At 50.0% G+C, this 18886-nt stretch overlaps 1 protein-coding gene across 1 annotated transcript; it reads left to right on the top strand.

Moving 5' to 3' along the window:
* The first annotated feature begins 6062 nt into the window (after positions 1–6062).
* Positions 6063–18665, top strand: LOC144101481 (anaphase-promoting complex subunit 10-like). Its single transcript, XM_077634664.1, has 4 exons — positions 6063–6464; positions 8544–8650; positions 8738–8900; positions 18307–18665. Exons 2-4 carry the CDS (start codon positions 8548–8550, stop codon positions 18590–18592), a joined length of 552 nt encoding a protein of 183 aa, XP_077490790.1. The 5' UTR covers positions 6063–6464; positions 8544–8547; the 3' UTR covers positions 18593–18665.
* The last annotated feature ends 221 nt before the right edge of the window (positions 18666–18886 follow it).

Here is an 18886-nt window from a genome sequence, read left to right as displayed (position 1 = left end):
GGATGATAATGCACCTCACGTCTCGAAACAGCATTCTCGACTACTGATCCGCAGTTCCCGGTTTCGAACCCGACCGCGGTGGCTGCGTTTTTATGGAGGAAAAACGTTAAGGCGCCCGTGTGCTGTGCGATGTCAGTGCACGTTAAAGATCCCCAGGAGGTCGAACTTATTCCGGAGCCCTCCATTACGGCACCTCTTCGTCCTTTCTTCTTTCACTCCCTCCTTTATCCCTTCCCTTACGGCGCGGTTCAGGTGTCCAACGATATACGAGACAGATACTGCGCCATTTCCTTTCCCCAAAAACCAATTATTATTATTATTATTATTCAATGCCACGGCCGCCTTGCCGGTTGTCGCACGGGCCACATGCGCATGCACTGCGCTGCTTTCCTCACCGTCTCCGTGCCAGATGGTTAGTTTGCGGCAGTATCTGTTATGAACGTCCATGATGAGGCGTAGTGTAAACGCCTTGCCCCAGCCAGCGGGACAAGTAACGATTTTCAACGGTTTCGACGACTTGTACGTCACGCGCTGTATGACTTCTCGTATCAACACTACCTGCCTCTCGTTAACCATCCTCAATTTATCGTAGAAGCCCTCCAGGGGAATTACGTCATTTCTGCGCCTGTCGCCCGGGCAAGTGCTGGAAACGACTTTGCTACTCTTGGCATTGTCCACGGGAATAAGGTCAGAGTTATCGTTTGTATCCACGAGGCTTGACACAATATCAGGGCCTGGTTCCCGCCGTTTTTGTTTGGGTGACGCTTCTTCATCTTCCTGACGGTTAAAAGACTCACAGGCGGCAATCTTCTCGGCAACGGTGATGCCAGCTGAATGCCGCTGCTTCACTTCCATGATGGATTGCCTATTATCGTCGAACATTGTTTCGAAGGCGTTACCGTCCAGAATGTCAAGCTTTTTGCGAAATGGCAAGTAGAGTATCACGTGTACTCACTTATAGTTTAAACATCGTTTACGCTGTAGCTTCGGGATCTGAGAATCGCGGCTTTCTGACGCTTCTTCAGTCTGATCGGATTGTATTCGACAATGAATTCAGCGTAAGTGAGCGCCTCTATTTCAGCCGGCCGTTCCTCGTAGCGCTCAAGTGGGATCTGGTGCCGAATGTCCGAGCTCGTCTGCGAGAGCGCCTCTATCTCCATCTCAGCCTCGGACTTTCGGCTCCGGTGCCCCTCCTCGGGCCAGTGCGTCTTCACGTAAATGACCTCCCGACTCGTGGTACACACGTCAAACCGAAGGAGAAACCAGGCCGCTTCCTTCAGCATCTTAACTTCCAGTTGTCGCATGGCGTCTTGGAAAGACAGTTGAGCCTCCGCATTCTCAACGATTAAAGCCTTGTTGGCTCCTCCCAAGTTTGACACGCCTCCGTTAGCCTTGTTCACGTACACCACAACGTACGAGGCACGTGCATACACGTCGAGTATGATCTGCAGGTCCATATTGGAGTTGAGGACAGAGGCTATCCATGGATTGAACGGATTCAGCCTGGTCTGGTCCAACGCCCGCTTAAGCAGCAGCGTTGGCCTGGCGAGGTCGACCCGGATCACATCCTCGCACTCAACGTAGTTGTGAATGCCGTGGTGTTCTCACATCGTCTTAAACGACGTGTATTCAATCGTGTCGAGCGCTTCGTGCAAGGCCTCGTGCTTCTTCTTTAAGAAGCGGTGGCACTTCACTTCGTCCTCTTCTATCGGCGGCGGTAGCGGCGTGAGAACCTTCGTCTTCGGCATCAGCCAAAACGGGGCGTGAAACCTGCCTTAACGCGGCCACCTTAGTAGCGCGTGTGCGTGTGCTGATGCTCCTGGCACCTCGGGTGTTCCAGGGCATCATGGTTGACAGACAGATGGTGTTCGGCCATGGCCACGGTGTTCGGCATGGCGTCGTTCTCCACTTCCTCGTCGGGAGCCTGGTTCAGCTATAGAATCAAAATGCGCGTGAGGACTGCCTGTATGCTTAAACTCTAGCCTCTTGAAAGTCTCGACCACGTGGTAAGGCTTGAACGGGCTGATTCGAGTGTTGCGCAGCACCTTTATTATCACCCTACCATGTGTTCAAAGTATATGGCGCACGTGGCTGGGTCGTTGTTGACGAGAGTCGCGGCGAAGCGCTGGCTCATCTCCTCCTCATCGACTCCCAGCTCTTGCGGCCGCACCTGCAGCTTCCCGAGCAGTTCCATCAGAGTGGGCCAGTGAACCTCGAAAGACGAACGCGTTAGGAACACCGACGGCTTGCCCACCTGCCTGATCATGGCGAACGGCTCGCTCTTTCACTTGTACAAGTACTGCATGATATTCGTCACGCCCTCCATGAAACCCATGTCCTGTTCAATCGTCTGCATGACTTTGGCAGGGTCCTCCACGCCTTGTCTGGTCAATTTCTGCGTATTCTCTTTGTTGCGATACATCATTGTCATATTGGTAGAGACCCGGTTACGCCGTACCTTCATTGCCATGTAGAGCACGTGCAGCGGGAGCGCACCGCGCCGGTCTTTGCGGCGAATCTCACTCAAAGCCATGGTGAAGGGGTACAGTCTGGCTTGGGGGGCGATACACCGGGCGTGTCCCAAGTAGATGCGCGGAAACGGCAACTCTTCGATGTGGCTGTCGTACAAGATACTCACCGGTCTCCTACCCTCACCGGGTGCCATCGTCAGACGGCTTCCTCATCGTAGACGAGCGTGTGTTGGTCTAAAGTCAGGGCGGTCGCCACGGTCATCGCATCGTTTAGGTCCTACAGGTCTGGACAAGCCTCTACATTGGTCTCTTCATCGAGGGAAATGGCCTCTTGGTACACCCTCTGCAGCCTCGCCTCATCAATGTTGATGCCGTAGTGCCGGTACAACGGCGAGTCCCGGAGCACCTCAACCCACGGACCGAGCACCTCCCGCAACAACACGCTAGACAAGTAAATCGTTTTACGTTAGACAAGTAAATCGTTTTCGCAAACATGCGTCTCTTTATGTTTACCACCATCGCCTTGTCCTGCTGAAACTGTGCGGCAGCTGCTTCAGCATCTCTACCGTGTCGACCGGCACGTTAGCCACAGGACCCTTGATGCCGAACCACCCGTTTCTCCGGTTCAATAGTCGGCGGATCTGCACGAACGGAATGCGCGGCGAAATCAGACGTTCGACAACATTGTTCAACACCGGGAGCCCCGGCGGTAGCGGCGGGTAACGATACCCGTTGCTAACGCTGTACAGAGGAATTTTATGCCTCGCCGAAAAGTTCTTGCACGTCGCACAAACACTCGGCACAGCTACGTCCTCACTCCACTCGGATAGGGCCAAACCAAGCGTTTTATGCATGCCACTATTCACCGGCAGAATTATAGAGGCCCGTGTACTGTACGATATGAGTAAACGTTAAAGGTCCCCAGGTGGTCGAATTTTCCGGAGACCTTCACTACGTCGTCCCTCATAGCCTGAGCAGCTTTTGTACGTTAAAGCCCCATAAACCAAATCATCCACTTCCATTGGGATGGGTGTTGAGCCACAAGGAGGATTGAAACTTTCTGGCAGAGGTGGTAGCGGATCAGATGTCACTGCAGCTGGGTGTGCTCTATAAACTTTATGCGCATTAGCCTCTTGGTTGGCTTGTGTTCCGGCTTCTTTCGTGGTAGCCTTCTCTGTCTGCACCTTTGCAGAAACCAGAGATTTCACCCCAAGGCTCACCTGTGTAGCTGACAAATTCACTTATCGCTGTAAGCAGTTTCTAACCTTCCTTTAACTGTAAGTTGTATTTTAAACGCAAAATACATTTTTGCAACACTTTAGCTTTCTCACTAACCACTTGACAACTGACTGGTGTTCTCATGTTGTTTGTGTTGCCACACTATGCCTGCCAGCAGCTGCGAGGCATGCTTGTGCTGCTTCCTAGATAAGGATGATCATGAAAATATGGAATGCTATATATTTATTTATCATGCTCTGGTGTCAAGTGCTGTAGAGAGAGAACTGAAAAGTCTGAGCATTTAATATGACTAAAACATTTGCACACACAAAACTGTTGTCAATTTCTTTCCCGTGCAATACAGTTAAATCGGAATTCAAAAGCATATTAGCAGAACAAATAATAGACATCAACAATGAGGGACAACAGGCTACTCTGTTCCTTTTGCCAATCAAGCAACATACATTGAACTTTATGTCTGCGGGTTAATGCAGCTACTACTTTTGGCATATTTTCTGAAATTTTCTTTTCCTGATGTGGCAGTGCACACTATATACCTTGCATTCGCAGGCCAAAACAAACTGCTTTAAAGAACTGTTGTTTTAACTTCGAAAATATACTCGCCTTCCTAGGAAGAGCTACGGCACCCAGTCCACTTCGTGCACATCCCAGTGATGTCTCCGCACACAGCTGCATGAAAGCACAACATGAAGACAAATAGTTGTTTTACTAAGTCCCATATCTTACGCTCCAGCAATCCAGTCATCTTATGCAGCATATAGTGCAGTGCTGTTTAGTACAGCTTACTCTTGAGGATGTATATAAGCTATGAATGCGTGCAAACTGCTCACACTGCTAACCTGTCCAGTGAGTACTTGTGTAGTGCTGCTGTCTTTCAGGCCTCCTGTTGAAGATGACTCACCCTGGCAGGAAAGAAAATTTTTGTGCAATCAACACACACACACACACACACACACACACACACACACACACACACACACACACACACACACACACACACACACACACACACACACACACACACACACACACACACACACACACACACACACACACACACACACACACACACACACACACACACACACACACACACACACACACACACACACACACACACACACACACACACACACACACACACACACACACACACACACACACACACACACACACACACACACACACACACACACACACACACACACACACACACACACACACACACACACACACACACACACACACACACACACACACACACACACACACACACACACACACACACACACACACACATGCAATTTTCATTTTCTGCATTTTCGCGATCTAAAAGTGCATAGTGAACACAGAAACAAAAATAGCGCCATCGCAACGATCACAGCAAGGCTTGATGACACACCGGACTTGATAAATGACATGTATATAGATGTTAAAAAATGGCAAAGAACTAAGCATGTTGTAGTGGCTAAACTTCAAAAGTAGACTGTACTGAACGCGCGCAGTATAGATTTAGAAGCGACATTTTTTTCCGAGGTATGTATTATAAGAGCACTGTGTCACCAAGCTGCCCAATTACTGCAGTTCGTTGCGATCGCGTTATGCGCGCCATTGTATGTTCGTGCTTGCATGTGCAGCTTGCGTCATACTGTTCTTTTTTTCTGTTCTGGACCATGCAATTTCAGATCGCGCCAGCGATCGAGCGACATCGGAGCGAAGCAGAAAATCCGCGTTCTGAGTTCTCTTATGAGACCGTACGCAGGACGCGTGCTATAGCTTTATATATTTGCAGCTAATTTATGGTTGTGCTCGAGTGGTATGAGCCGCGAAACTCATTCTGGCTCAGTCACTGCTGTCAATACATCCTAAAAGGAGTTCCACGTACAAAATGTGCGCGAGGTATGCGGTCGCAAAATATGCGTACGGCTCATTCACCCTTGAGTGCATGCAAAATTCCTAGACTTGAAAGAACTCGCTTAGGTAGTACTGTTATATTCATGCTGGGTAATTCCTGTTTCGTTTGCAGTCAGAGTCATGCATGGAGCTACCTGGGCAAACCAAATACCAGGACAGGAGTGACGGCAAGTCCAGAACGACAGTTCAAAGAAAGCCCATATTTGAATATCGCGCTTCCACGACGACTGCACTTGGCCTCGCGAAAGAAATGACATGCAAGGGAATCATGACGCATCATTCTTTTTTTGTTAGCGCTACGCGCAGCAAACGAAGGCGAATCGGTTGTGAAGCAGACGCCTCCGCTTCGCCGAGCGCCGACATTTTCCACGCCGCGAGAGGGACCGATGCCCCCTAGATAGAGAAATCTAGGGAGCATTGGAGGGGCATGTTGGGAACCGCTAGGAAGCAAGAGAGAAGCTACACTAAACTAGCGAAGATTCTGCCACTCTTTCGTCATTTTATTCTAAGAGTGAATCAACCCACGTTGAGGAGAAAGATTTGTCGGCCCCATCGACAGCGCAAGACTTTTCGTTTACTCGAAAACGCGTCGTCGGCCTCAACGGCTTGGCAGCGACCAGCGCCGATCGCACGTGCGCTAAACAGGCGAACTAGTCGGGGCGGCGACAACCGGCACTCAGCCAACCGGGAGAGACGACGAGACTACTTGCAGGCTGGAAGGCGGCGAACCCTCGTGCCTGTGCGGAGTGCTGTCGCTGCCTGTGCCGAAAGCCGCGCGCTGCGACGTTCGCCTTTCGTTCCGGCTCGGCGGTGCACCACGCTTTGCAACTGAGTGGAGAGGTGAGCAGAAAATTTTGCATGCTTAGACGAGCCCATGTAAACTTCGTAGTTCTTTCGGAGTATGCGCGTTGAAGAGGTTAGAATCTTGTATCAACATCTGGCTTTTAGACAACTGTGTATAGTGCCAGCTTTGTATAACAAATTGTGCAGTAGTTATACCTGCTGTGAGTATGGGACACAAACTTGGAGGGTAATGAAAAGACGAAATTGAGTTGAAGGCAGCGCAGCAAACTATGAAAGGAAAAATGATAGGTGTAACGTTAGACAGGAAAAGAGCACAGTGGGTCAGGGAACAAATGGGAGTAGTGATATCCTAGTCGAAATCAAAAAGAAGAAATTGGCATGGGCAGGTCATGTATTGCGAGGGAAATGTGAACGATGTCCCTTCGGGTGACGGAGTGGAATCCAAGAGATGGCAAGCGTGGCAAGGGGCTGCGATGTGTGAGGGGGGAGGGATGAGCTTAGGAAGTCTGCGGGGCACGGTGACCGCAGCTGGCACAGGAGGTGGTTAATGGAAGGCTATAAGAGAAACCCTGTAGTGGACGTAGGACGTAGTTAAGCTAGTTATAATGATGATGGTGACAGGAATTTGAAAGTTTCAATTTTTAACGCTAAATGTTTTTGCCTTCGAGTTTATCGCGATACTTAATATCTTCTCGAACGAGCTCAATCCTATAGCAGTACAAACGTATCAATTCGCGCTTGGAACAAGAATATTTAACGAGTCTTTTATAAAAACATTCTTATTCTAGAAGCATTTTTACTATAGCTTTCAAACCTTATTGGTCACTCCTGAGAAAGCTTCTTACCTGTTTTGTTTTTGACAATTATGGCAATATGATTAAAATGTGTTTTCGAAAGTTCACTGTTTGCTGCGGTAGTCAGTGCTGCCTGGCTGAAAGGCTTGCAACCAAGAAAGAAAACAAAAATGCCTTGGGGGCGTGACGCGATTGGGGTCCTTTGCGCACGCGTGCCGTATAGGGTCTGGTGAACTGCCGAATGCGGGGAGGAAACAAACTGAATGTTTTCTTTTTTGACTCATTGGCATATATGTGCCGAATTTTCATGGCTACCCGATTATGAGTCATCACCCCTCAGAGGGAGAAGGTATATTAATGTAAGTCTGTTTGTTGTGCATTTAGTCTCTTGGCTGAAATGTCAGAATCCAATTTTTCGACGTGAGTAGATGTTCTCACGATTTGGCTACAGTCGGATACAAATTAAGTCTGCACTGACCGCCGCACAGAATTTCTCCGTGACAAAACGTAGTTCGCTGTTAAAGCCTTTCTTTTCTTATTAACTAAACAGAAGGCTAAACATAAGACGAAATTATAAGCTCAAGAATTTTGATGTCTGTGGTTTGCTTGGTAGAGTAAAGCATTAAACTGTTTTCCTCTACTGTTGTCAGCGGAGTGATGCAGGACGCCGTGGACCGTGGCCCAATATTGCCAAGTGCTGTTTTTTAAACTTGTATCCTGCTCTAGAAGGGATACCTCTTGTGACGGTGCGCAAAGAGGCGATCGACTGCTTTCAGTAAAATTTGGTTTGATTCGCAGAAGTAATTCACGGCGTTTCTAAGTTCCGAGTAAATTGTGTGGTTCTAGTACTATTTGTGGTAACGGTAGAAAAAAAAATCGGTAGCGCGGAAGGGTATGTGTTCCGAATGGATTTTTTTAAGAACTGCTGCTCCAGAATAAATTGTCCTGTGCCCGGAAGAGCCACCGAAGCCAACACGAGTGACCCAGAATCATCTTGTTATGTAATCCCTTACCAGGCTGAATACTGCCTGCCTGCGGACAGGCCACTTTGCCGCTTTGCGCGCTGTCGTTGTGCTGTGGTTTGAGTTGTCTGTCATGACTTTTCCCACTGCGGCCGCGAGCAACCCATTTGTTCACGATTAGTTCACGCTAACGGTAGCAGCGCTGTGAGCAAGGCCTTCCGGTTTGCACGTCAAATAAATGTGCTCATCCGGGTTATCCTGACTCTAGTGCCGGCGTTTAAGGTGGGCGCTAGGGAGAGTACGAACTTTCTCCTGACTAACCTTCCCTCTTTCTTTCCTCCCCTCTCTCGTCTGATTAGGACCATGAACGCTTGCTCTGCTCAAGACCCCTCTATTTTGGAGAGGCAGGGCGATATCCGCGAGGTGGGAGCCGCGGCTGTGTGGTCGCTGTCTTCCTGCATGCCCGGTAAGCTATGAGGCACCTCCCAACCGCCACGGACGGCGAATCCTGGCTGGGCGTTCTGAGGTATCTTGTCAACGCACATTTTTGCAGGATTTGGTGTCGATCAGTTGCGAGACAACTGCCTGGATACGTACTGGCAATCGGATGGGGATCAACCGCACGAAGTCAATATTCAGTTTCACCGCAAAACGGCAATACAGGGGGTCTATATCTACGTCGACTACGAACGCGACGAGACCTACACACCTAAAAGGTACTTGATTTTTGTTACTCTCATCGACGTTTCATGCATTTGCACGGAGCACAGAAAAGGCCGTCGCGGTGGCTCGGTGGATGTATGGCACATGGCTGCTTACCCGAAAGACCCGGGTTCGATCACACCAGCGGCGGTCGCATTTGTATGGAGACAAATTGCTAAAGGCCCGTGTACTGTGCAATGTTAGTGCGCGTTAAAGAAGCCCAGGTGGTCGAAATTTCCAAAGCCGTTCACTACAGAGTCCCTCATAGTCTGTGTCGCTTTGGGAGGTTAAACCCCATAAACCAGAAATTTTTCGTGCCACGTGAGGGTCGAGATGGGCCACGTGGCTGCCGGTTCGCGCCGAGCACACGCCGCCGGCGCCATGCCGCCGCCGTCCGTGATCTCCTGTTCGCGCCGAGCACACACGCCGCCGGCGCCATGCCGCCGCCGTCCGTGATCTCCTGTTCGCGCCGAGCACACACGCCGCCGGCGCCATGCCGCCGCCGTCCGTGATCTCCTGTTCGCGCCGAGCACACACGCCACCCGCGCCATGCCGCCGACCTCCGTGATCTCCTGTTCGCGCCGAGCACACACGCCGCCGGCGCCATGCCGCCGCCGTCCGTGATCTCCTGTTCGCGCCGAGCGCGCACAAACCGTGACTCAGCGACTCAGCCGACGCCTCTACGGCATGGCTGGGCGAACTATGACCTTGGTGGAACGACGTAGTTTTCCGGCGCCTCGCAGCCATCGTAGAGTCAGCCGTACCCCTCTCCCCCCTTACCTCCCTTTCTCCCCTCTCCTGGTCCCCAAGAGTGATGCCCAAAGGGACAGCATACGTCGGGACCACTATCCCCCTCCCCCCCCCCCCCCCTTCATAGCAACAACCACCACTCAGTCGTTCGCTGTGCTCCGCTTGCTGCGGAGCGCTGTGGAAGTTGATGCTCAATACAGTTCTTTTTGTAGACTTTGCGTGTACTACATGTGTTTCCTTGTGTTTACGTAATTACTTCACATGAACACAAAGCCCCCTGCGTCTACAGTGCTGTGGGAAAAGAAAAAAATGTTTACTGCTGTGGGTGGTGTAAGGTTTAAACCTGTAATGTACCCTAATGTCTGCTGCCCTCCCCCTCCTCTTTTTTGCCCACTGCGGCGGCGGCTCAGTCACTTTGACTTTGGGAGGCTTATATCGTGGTCGCGCTATGGAATTCCGCTGCTGCATTGCGCTCGAGTCGGAATGGAAATGGGCCGTATGCTGTTCATGTCACTCCATGTTGAAGAAGCCAGGGAGTAGGAATTATTCGGGAGCCCTCCACTATGGCGTCTCGCGGTGGCCACGTGCAGCTGCGGGACGTGAGACACCACACATGCCATTGTTGAGGCATTTCAGTCGCGCAGTCGTGCCTTTCTCCTCGTGACCTCATGGCCACGAAGCATGCTCAGCTAGGCTCGAGTTTTTTTCCTTCCCTCACTCGGCCAATCCATCGCATCGTCTGCTTTCCCCGTCTCCCCTTCGCTTCCACTTTTCCCATGATCAATGCCTTTCTCTAATGAATCCCGCCCTCTCAGTGTGAGGCGAATGTGCTGAGGCTTTATCTTCATGATTTCAAGTGGCAAGGAACGCTTAGAGGTAGAGAGATGAATAAGGGACCTATATACTTTGATACACATATGAATTGAACCAGCACTCACTGAAAACAAGGAGATCACCGGGGAATTTTGTTTTTAAAGTGAAAGTTTTACTGGCCTAGTCAAGCCAAGACCATCGGCGCCGTAATTTGGCCTTCAAGTGGAGGACCGGTGGAGGTGTGGCAGCCACGTGACATACGCGACACTAGAGCAATAGACCGCCGGCGTTCATCTGGTTCATCGGCGTTGGCAACGCTGTAGACCATTCATTTTTAGGAAATCAAAGGCGCATAACGGGTTCCCAAGGTCAATGGACACCCCAATCACGGTGGCAGTATCAACCTGCAAAAAACCGTACTCTCGCACATTTTCTGCTTAGAAATGCTAATCCATCAGCCATTTTGCTTTTCAGTTTATGCTACACGAACGCGAACACACTCAGAAACAAGAGGTTGAACAGCTGCCGTCGTAGCACAATTGTTTGTCGGGTAACTTACGAACATGTTTCCTCTTCCTCTAGTTTATCCCCAAATTTCCGTATGTCAACTTCCCCGCTGCAGTAGCAAGGAATTAACTCTTGAGCAGTACACTTTGTTATTCATATTAACCAGTATTATGAGATGCGACGTGCGGAGGTCGTAGGTTCGTATCCCTACGGCAATATAGGCTATTTTCTACTCTGTGCTAAGTTATCATTCATGTAATGATGATTACGTTCAGTTGGTAGAGCGACTGCTCCGCTGAAGCGGTGGTCCCGAGTTTGAACCCCGGACAACGACAAATTTTTCTTTAACTACGAAGTTTCCGAGAAAGCTGTATAGCTTTACTTTGTAGCCGTACGGCTGCGCTTGAGTGGATGGCAATGAGTAATTGCGCCCTTATTAGAGGGTCGATGGGGACAGAGCACTTAGAAACGAAAATTGGGGGCGGGGGGGTTATGAGGGACGCAGTAGTGGAAGGCTCTAGGTTAGTTCAGACCACTTGTTCTTTAAAGGGCGCCGACATCGCACAGCACATGGGCATTTTTGCATTTCACCTGCAGCGAAATGCGGCCGTCGCGGCCAAGAATTCAGCCTGTGATCTTTGGATCAGTAGCCGAGCGTCAAAGCCGCTGGTCCATTGTGGTGCATTCAACGTAATTAACGAAGAAGGGAGTAGCAGGAAGGATGGAACGAAGCCAAAGTGTATTATGACACTTTTACGGCGACAGCCATGTTACAGAGCCCTCCCAGAGCCGAGCTTCAGTGTAACCCGCACGGCTGGCGCGACGCCCAAGCTATAACGCGAGATAGACTCGAACTGCGGAGCAGATGGCTGAGATGAGACAGAACTCAGAAGAACGCGATAGGTGGGGGCCAGACTTCGTGCGACGCAAAAGAATTTCGCCCGGCCTGGCGCCTGAGCCCACGCGCAGCTTAAGATAAGAAAAAGGAGATAGCGGGAGCCAGAGCTAGCCACCCCCGAGGCACCACACGGACGATGTTAGAGGTACGGTATGGTGCCATGATGAGTCTGCGATGTCTCAGATAAGAAGAGCAAGTGGTTTAGTATTTTTGCTTTACCATGGCCGTCGAAGACGCTTCGACCGCCGCCACGCACAGCAGCGTGGAATTCGTCGCCGCCGCGGCTGTCGTGCGCGCTGCAGAGCGGGAAGCCGATCGGCACCGGAAGCAGACTGAGCGTCGGTGTCATGCGACCGTGAAACATTGGAGAAATGTGTGCTGTGCGCTCGCCTGAGTGCGCAACGTCGCTGACCTGTCAGCGCTTCATTTGTGTCTATCTGCAGCCGTGCGGGAACGACCCGCTGGTGCTTGTGGGCGGCTTGAACACAGAAGCGACGCATGAACACTTGGTTGAATATATGCCGAACTTCGGCCTGCAACTCGCTTAGGACGCAGAAGAGCGAACGACAAAGACGTAATTAACTTGAGCGCTAAGCGTACATGGAGCTTATTAGCATGCATTTTAGCTACCACAAGGCCCTACTTATGCGCTGTGAAAAGCAGCCAATAAAAGATAGGCGTTACAGAATACCGCCCGTCTTTTCCATACGTCGACAACATGAGAGGCGGCTCAATCACGCTGGACGCAAGTGGCGACTATGAATGCTTTTCGTGGCTTGGGAAATCCAGAGTGGTTTTGAAAAGCCCGAGCGAGATCCTCACGAAAATGGAAATGGCTGGAATGGGCCCCAAATACACATTTACCCAGCGGAAAAAGGATCCAAAGGATACAACAGCTTCTTTGGCTTACTTTTGGGCATAGTTAAGAGCAGGGCTTGCTTCGTCTTGCCGGAGCAGGTATGCGTGACCGATCTGTGGACACGCCTGCCGTGCAGTACGTTGCCTGCGCCGCGCATAATCCCTGTTTGAAGGAGGGTTGAGAAACCAGCGCGGTGGTTCTCGCTTGAGGCCGATGCGTGCGGAGACCACGAACGCATCTGCGCAGGCATAGGAAGCGCTATGGAAAAAAAGTGATAAGTATCACGTTAAGAGACTGGACGCAGAGTGGGTCAGGGGTCAAACACTGGTTAATTGTCGACATCCTAGTCGAAAGGAAGAGGAAGAAAGCTTCCAAGAGAAGGGAAGCGTAGCAGGGGGCGCAGAAAGTTAGATGGGCAGATGAGATTAAGAAGTTTGCGGGGATAGGATGGCCGCAGCTGGCACAAAACAGGGTTAAAGGGAACGTTACAGGAGAAGCCTTTGCTCGGCAGTGGGCGTATTCAGGCTGATGATGTTGAGTTCGCTGCGTTGTTGGTCGAGGAACATCGTTCGTGGAAGAGTGCGTATGCAATTTAATTGTGAGCCATTCCGCCGTGCATGCCCTTCTGAAACGGTAGGATGTTTCTGGGAAAAAAACCTATATCCAGAAGTTCTTAGAGGACATTGTAACATCCGGTTCAAAAGATTCCTCATGCTGTCCAGATATCAATGGAGGTAGAATTGCTGAAATCGGAGCGCGCAAACAGAAGTTAGTTTACTTACGATATTGAAAGCACCAAGATAAAACAATCGAATTTCACACGCCCATATCTCTCGCCCAGTGCCAAATATTGGGCGCCACAAATCAGACACATGCCTTGCACACATGCAGCGAAAGCCGGCATGCAGTTCTTGACATTGCAGGGCGGCCTGCGCTCCGCGCACTTTATGCATACGTATGCTTTGCATGACCCTAAAAAACACGGTCTTTTTATCTCCGGGGGAGAGGGTGGAGGAGCTTAATCCTCAACTCGTTCCTGTTCTAAGAGCAGTCCAGTGTGCAACATGCTGGCACCCTTCGACCTATATATAAAAAGCTCCCCCCTCCCGCCGCCACCCTCCTGTTTCCTTTTCGTCACATTTTTCGTCGGATGGTTTTTCTTCGCTCCCTTCTATGTGTTGGCAGTTTTAACAGCAGCACCCACATGCAGGATAATCTTAGGCGAAACGAAAACTGCCGCTCAAGCTTGATTCTTGTTAGCTCTCATTCACTTGTACTCTTTTCCTTTTGTAGTCTTTTCTCGATCGAAATTGTGGGAAATACTGAGACATTATATTTTCGATCCTTTTAGCGAGTATAGGAGAATTGAGTTCGAAATGTACGTCCATCTACTCGAAAAGAATGCGGCCAATATGGTTGCCACCTCATAAAACCTCTATCGAAAATCGTCGCAATGTTTTGTCACCATCGGCACAGAAACAAGTATTTATGGAGCAGATTTAAACCTCAAATATTACCACTTCGGCTGTCTCATAGGCGTCAAGGGATCACCATGTCTGATGCTATTCACAGAAAAAATAAACACCACATGCTTGATTTGCGACGCAGGGCTCCTTCAAGTATATGATAGAAACCAGAACCTCTGGCGTTACCTCAAAGCGCACATCGTTTTCGCGTTGTTTCCGGCCTTCAGCCTAGGTTGTGCAGTTCAAGAGCCAGGCCAAGTAGGGCACGTTCTTCGCGTCGGCAATGGAAGATTCTGCCGGTTCCAGGTCCGGTTCAGTAAAGAAGTTACGACCAGTGCAGGGCGGCTCTACAAAGCGCACATCGTGGCAGAGAAAAAAACATACTCGTCCACTGCAGTACTCAAGAGCAGGGCCAAATGGGGCACGTTCTTCGCGTCGGCAATGGAAGGCTCTGCCGGTTCCAGGTCCGGTTCAGTAAAAAAGTTACGACCAGTGCAGGGCTCTACAAAGCACACCTCCGGGCAGAGAAAAAACCTACGCGTCCGCTGCAGTACTCAAGATCCAACCTTACGCTGGTTATTGCTGAGAAGCGGGTAGTCATTGTTTCAGCAGAAAGCATTATACTAAAGAAAACATTAAAACACTCGAAAATATTCAAAGAAAGTCAGTGCGATTTATTTATAATTCATACAGCTGGCAGACGTCCCCTACCATGCTACTTGAGAAAGCAAATTTGGATTCTTTGCAGCTCAGGAGATACCGCGAGAGGCTTAAATACATGTTCATGATTGTTCACAACAAATTAGGAATTAACAGCAGCAAGTACATTGAGCTCGTCCCGGGTCGTTCGACACGATCCTACCATTCTTTAAAAGTGAAGGAATACTCATGCCGCACTGAAACATACAAGAATTCTTTCTTCCCCCGTACTGTGCGGGAATGGAATGTCCTCAAAGCGAATATTGTAGAGGCTTCTACTGTGGAGTCATTTACGGAGTCGCTTAGGAATTCGTAACAATTTTGCAGCATTCAACATTTTCCTTTTTTTTTTCCGCAGTGCTCATTTTGACGCCAGGCGTCGTCTATTATTGTATAATGTTGTTTCTTTTCGTCGTTCATTTTTTTCGGTATTGTGTGCTGAGTTGCGTGTACCTCGGGGAGGTTTTCTTTTTGTCAAAGTGTATTTTACACCCACTCCTGCTTAAGGCTTTGCAATAAAGCCAGCAGTCTTCTGTAAATAAAAATAAAATGAAATTGGAGCTCTGCGTACATCAGCTTCAGCCGCGCAGGAGGCATGACAAGAGACGTCTATGTTTCTAGCAGTGGCACCAAATTCGATCTAAGGATCTGACACAACACGTAGCGGTTCAATGCACTAGTGAAAAGCCTGCGTTCAAGCCAGCGGTGAACTATACTCCATTTCATACATCAGGTGCAACGCTGTAAAAGCTAGCGTTCATGTTTGCGCTGCCTGCATCCGCGACCAAAAAATATTTCGCTTCTTGTTGTGAACGAAGCATAGAAAATGCTTTTCCTGCAGGCTTACTGCACGACACATCTGTCGTGAGCTTGATTAAAATCAGTCTTATTGGTGATGACACGCTGTCGCTTTCTCATGCCTTAGACCACTAGGTCACAGAACAAGCGCGGAGTAACAAGCCTCCCTTTATTTTTCCGTGCGGACTGCTCCGTACCTTTCGCAGCGTTGCACCTGATCTTTAAAACGGAGTTATAATAAGGCAAACAGCAATGGAAGATTGCCGTTCCCGTGCCAGCGGAATCCTCTGCTTCGGGCTTCCAAATACTCCGGTGTCGCGGAACACACATTGGACGCCGTCGTCGCGAAACACAAGTTGCAAACTTGGCTGTCGCGTCCATTCGTCACTCGCATCTACTCGCCACTCACGTTCACTCAGAACCACTCGGAGCCACTCACATCAACTAGCATACACGATTCTCCTCTCACCACTCATCTCCCCTCACACTCACTCAACTCATGGCCACTCACACTAGCAACCACTCACTCGCACTCACTCATCTCCACTGACACTTAGTCACGTCCACTCGCTCGCACTCACACACACGACCATTCACTCACACGCAAAGGCGTTAGTGCGAGTGAGGCGATATGAGAGCACTCATTAGTGAGTGTGCCGACCTAAGCTTACCACAGCAGAGCGCCCCTGTTCTTTACTGTAGCCGAACTGCGGTGTGTAAGCAAAGCACCAAAGCAGCACAGTTAACCGACTTCAGCAGGAAATTTACGCGTTAAGCAACAAATTTTATCAATGTCTCTCTTTTATTAGAAAATGCGACTGCATTACGTGAAAGTGAAAAGCATTGACCGGCATCCGTCTTCAACAGCGTGAAAGAAAGTACCAGAATTATCACCATCTCTCGTGGCGAAGTGACAGCTGTTGTATTCATTGGCATGCACAGGTCTCTCTATAAAGGGGGCGAAGTGTATATGGTAGCGCCTTTTCTTGACTTCTGGGTAGAGGAGAACAACATGGGGCGAAATTGCCGCCCCCATAATAGGACGCTCACTGCCTCTCTTGCTCCGCTCATTCGTGCCCGCCTAGCTACGTTGCGCCTCTCTGCCCCAATTGTGTTCCCACGCGCCTTGATACACGACCCAAACTGTGTGACGAATAACGGCCCTGAATGGCGTGACCAAAACTCCCAAGATTTTTGTCACCGCTCGTTTACAACCTCGTAGCCCAGCTACATTCCACATTGGGCACATGTCAATGACAAGAATAAAAATGCGCTTTCAACGTGTAACTTGGATTTCGCACCAAGCTCTGTCGTGCCTGTGCTTATGTAGGTTTCCTAGTATTTCACGCTGCTCGCATAAGGAACAAATGCGTCGTAAAATATGCCTCACGTCCTCAAAGTAAATTGTCTCTGCAACATGTTGCCTCTGTCGCCGCTTAGCAGATGCGAGCGCCAACAGCGACAGGGGTTGTGCATGCATTTGAGAAAAGCTTAGCAGACGACGTTCGTGCTGGCGTGAGCTCTCGGCGCTCGCGCCTATTGTGGTTGCTTCTGCCGGCCCGTGCCGTGATAAGGCGTTGATATATCGCCCGGTCGACGGTCCTACGGTACTCCAAGAGAAATGGTCGGTTGCACGTGACTGTCACAATGTCAGGCCAGAGGCGTACTGCCTGTCGGACACGTCGCACGCATGATTGAATTCATTGGCTTCAAATAGCCCGCATTTCCCAGCTTTTTGAACCTGCCGCCACCTCGCTATTATATTCATGGCGTCACCTAATGTCGCCGCCGGTTGCGCCTTCGGGAGAGCTTCGGGACGCGGCCTGTGCAGCTTGCCATTCTTGGTGGCGCACTTGTTCGGACTGCGTCACTCGTTGAACACACTGTACGGCTCACAATTGCCCTCGCGTGCTGCAGGGTTATAGTGGTTAGGCGATGGCGTTCAACATGATAATTGCGTGCTGTTTAATCTTGCATTATGTTCCGTTCGAGTAGCTTCACCTCTAGCGCTGAGATTCGCACCTTACCTTGGGTGCACGCAACCCACGGCACACGCTGCGCCCCGGCGCGTTTGTATCTTACAGCCGTTGATGTTCTTCAGACAGGACGTACTCAGGTGTAATTGTTAGTTTTATTTTATTCACACCTCACTACGCACTTCATTCTCGGTTCTCTTACTCGGCAGAACACGCACAAAAACATGAACACAATACATAAAGCAACGCACTGCCCCACGTGGCTGGAATTTTTCTTAAACGCCGCGGATTCTGTTCTGGTCTAGTTACGCCTCCGTTGTCTCCGCTGCTCACGTCACAGGGCCGTCATTGTTCAGTTCGCCCTCTCGCACTCTTGCGTAGGTGTTATGCCCAAGAAGGTGGTCTCTGCGTGATCTCTACACACAGGCCACTGCTTTCCTTCCCCCCGCCCCCCCACCTCACGGCACTCACTGATTGGAAACTGCGCGGAATGCTTCACATTCGAACCATGAACGTATGGCTTAGGCTAAAAAGGCTGCCCTAATCAGCTAACGCCGGTCAAATTCAGTTTGCGTCCCGCATTGCTGATTTGTATAGCCCTATGAACGAAAGTGCCTGCATGGTGTTAACATTTGGTCTGACCTGTGCTTTCAGAATTGCCGTGAAAGTGGGAAGCACTTTCCACGACCTGCGGGTGGTGGATACCGTTGACCTGAATGAACCAACGGGATGGGTGCACATTGCAACGCAAGACTCGGATGGCCGCCCTGTCCGCACCTTCCTTGTGCAGATTGCAGTGTTGGCGAACCACAATTATGGCCAGGACACCCGCCTGCGGCAGATCAAGTTGTACTCTCCTGTTATGCGAGCCACCGTCAGTGTCTTGCCCGGTGTAAACTTCACAAGTGCGGAATGCATTGCCTTCAGCAGCATCCGCTGAAAGATCAGCGTTTAAACATTCTCTTACCCATGCAGGATATGCCTTGGTGACATTTTGTACTCATTTAAGCTATTAAAGCGATTCGTTTCTGCACCTGTTTCGTGTTTTTATACCTTATCTTCAAAATTAGTCTATTCTAATCGCTACTCTTGCTCAGGGTCAAGCATAATTGACTGCATGGAAGAAGGTAAAGCAGCCGTCACGTCGTCCCTAATCGCTTAAAGGAAACAAATAACTCCTAGACGTCCGCATTAGTTGTACACAAAGGGCTACCTAATATCATACGATATGTTG

Source organism: Amblyomma americanum, chromosome 1 (assembly GCF_052857255.1).
Source record: "Amblyomma americanum isolate KBUSLIRL-KWMA chromosome 1, ASM5285725v1, whole genome shotgun sequence".
NCBI lineage: Eukaryota > Metazoa > Arthropoda > Arachnida > Ixodida > Ixodidae > Amblyomma > Amblyomma americanum.
Note: the sequence above shows the minus strand (reverse complement) of the source record. Positions and strands in the feature narration are given on the sequence as shown.

Coding starts and splice junctions, on each gene's coding strand:
- LOC144101481 (XM_077634664.1), top strand. CDS start 8,548: ATGAACGCTTGCTCTGCTCAAGACCCCTCTATTTTGGAGAGGCAGGGC. Junction 8,651..8,737: donor GCTGTCTTCCTGCATGCCCG/GTAAGCTATGAG, acceptor ACATTTTTGCAG/GATTTGGTGTCGATCAGTTG. Junction 8,901..18,306: donor GAGACCTACACACCTAAAAG/GTACTTGATTTT, acceptor CTGTGCTTTCAG/AATTGCCGTGAAAGTGGGAA.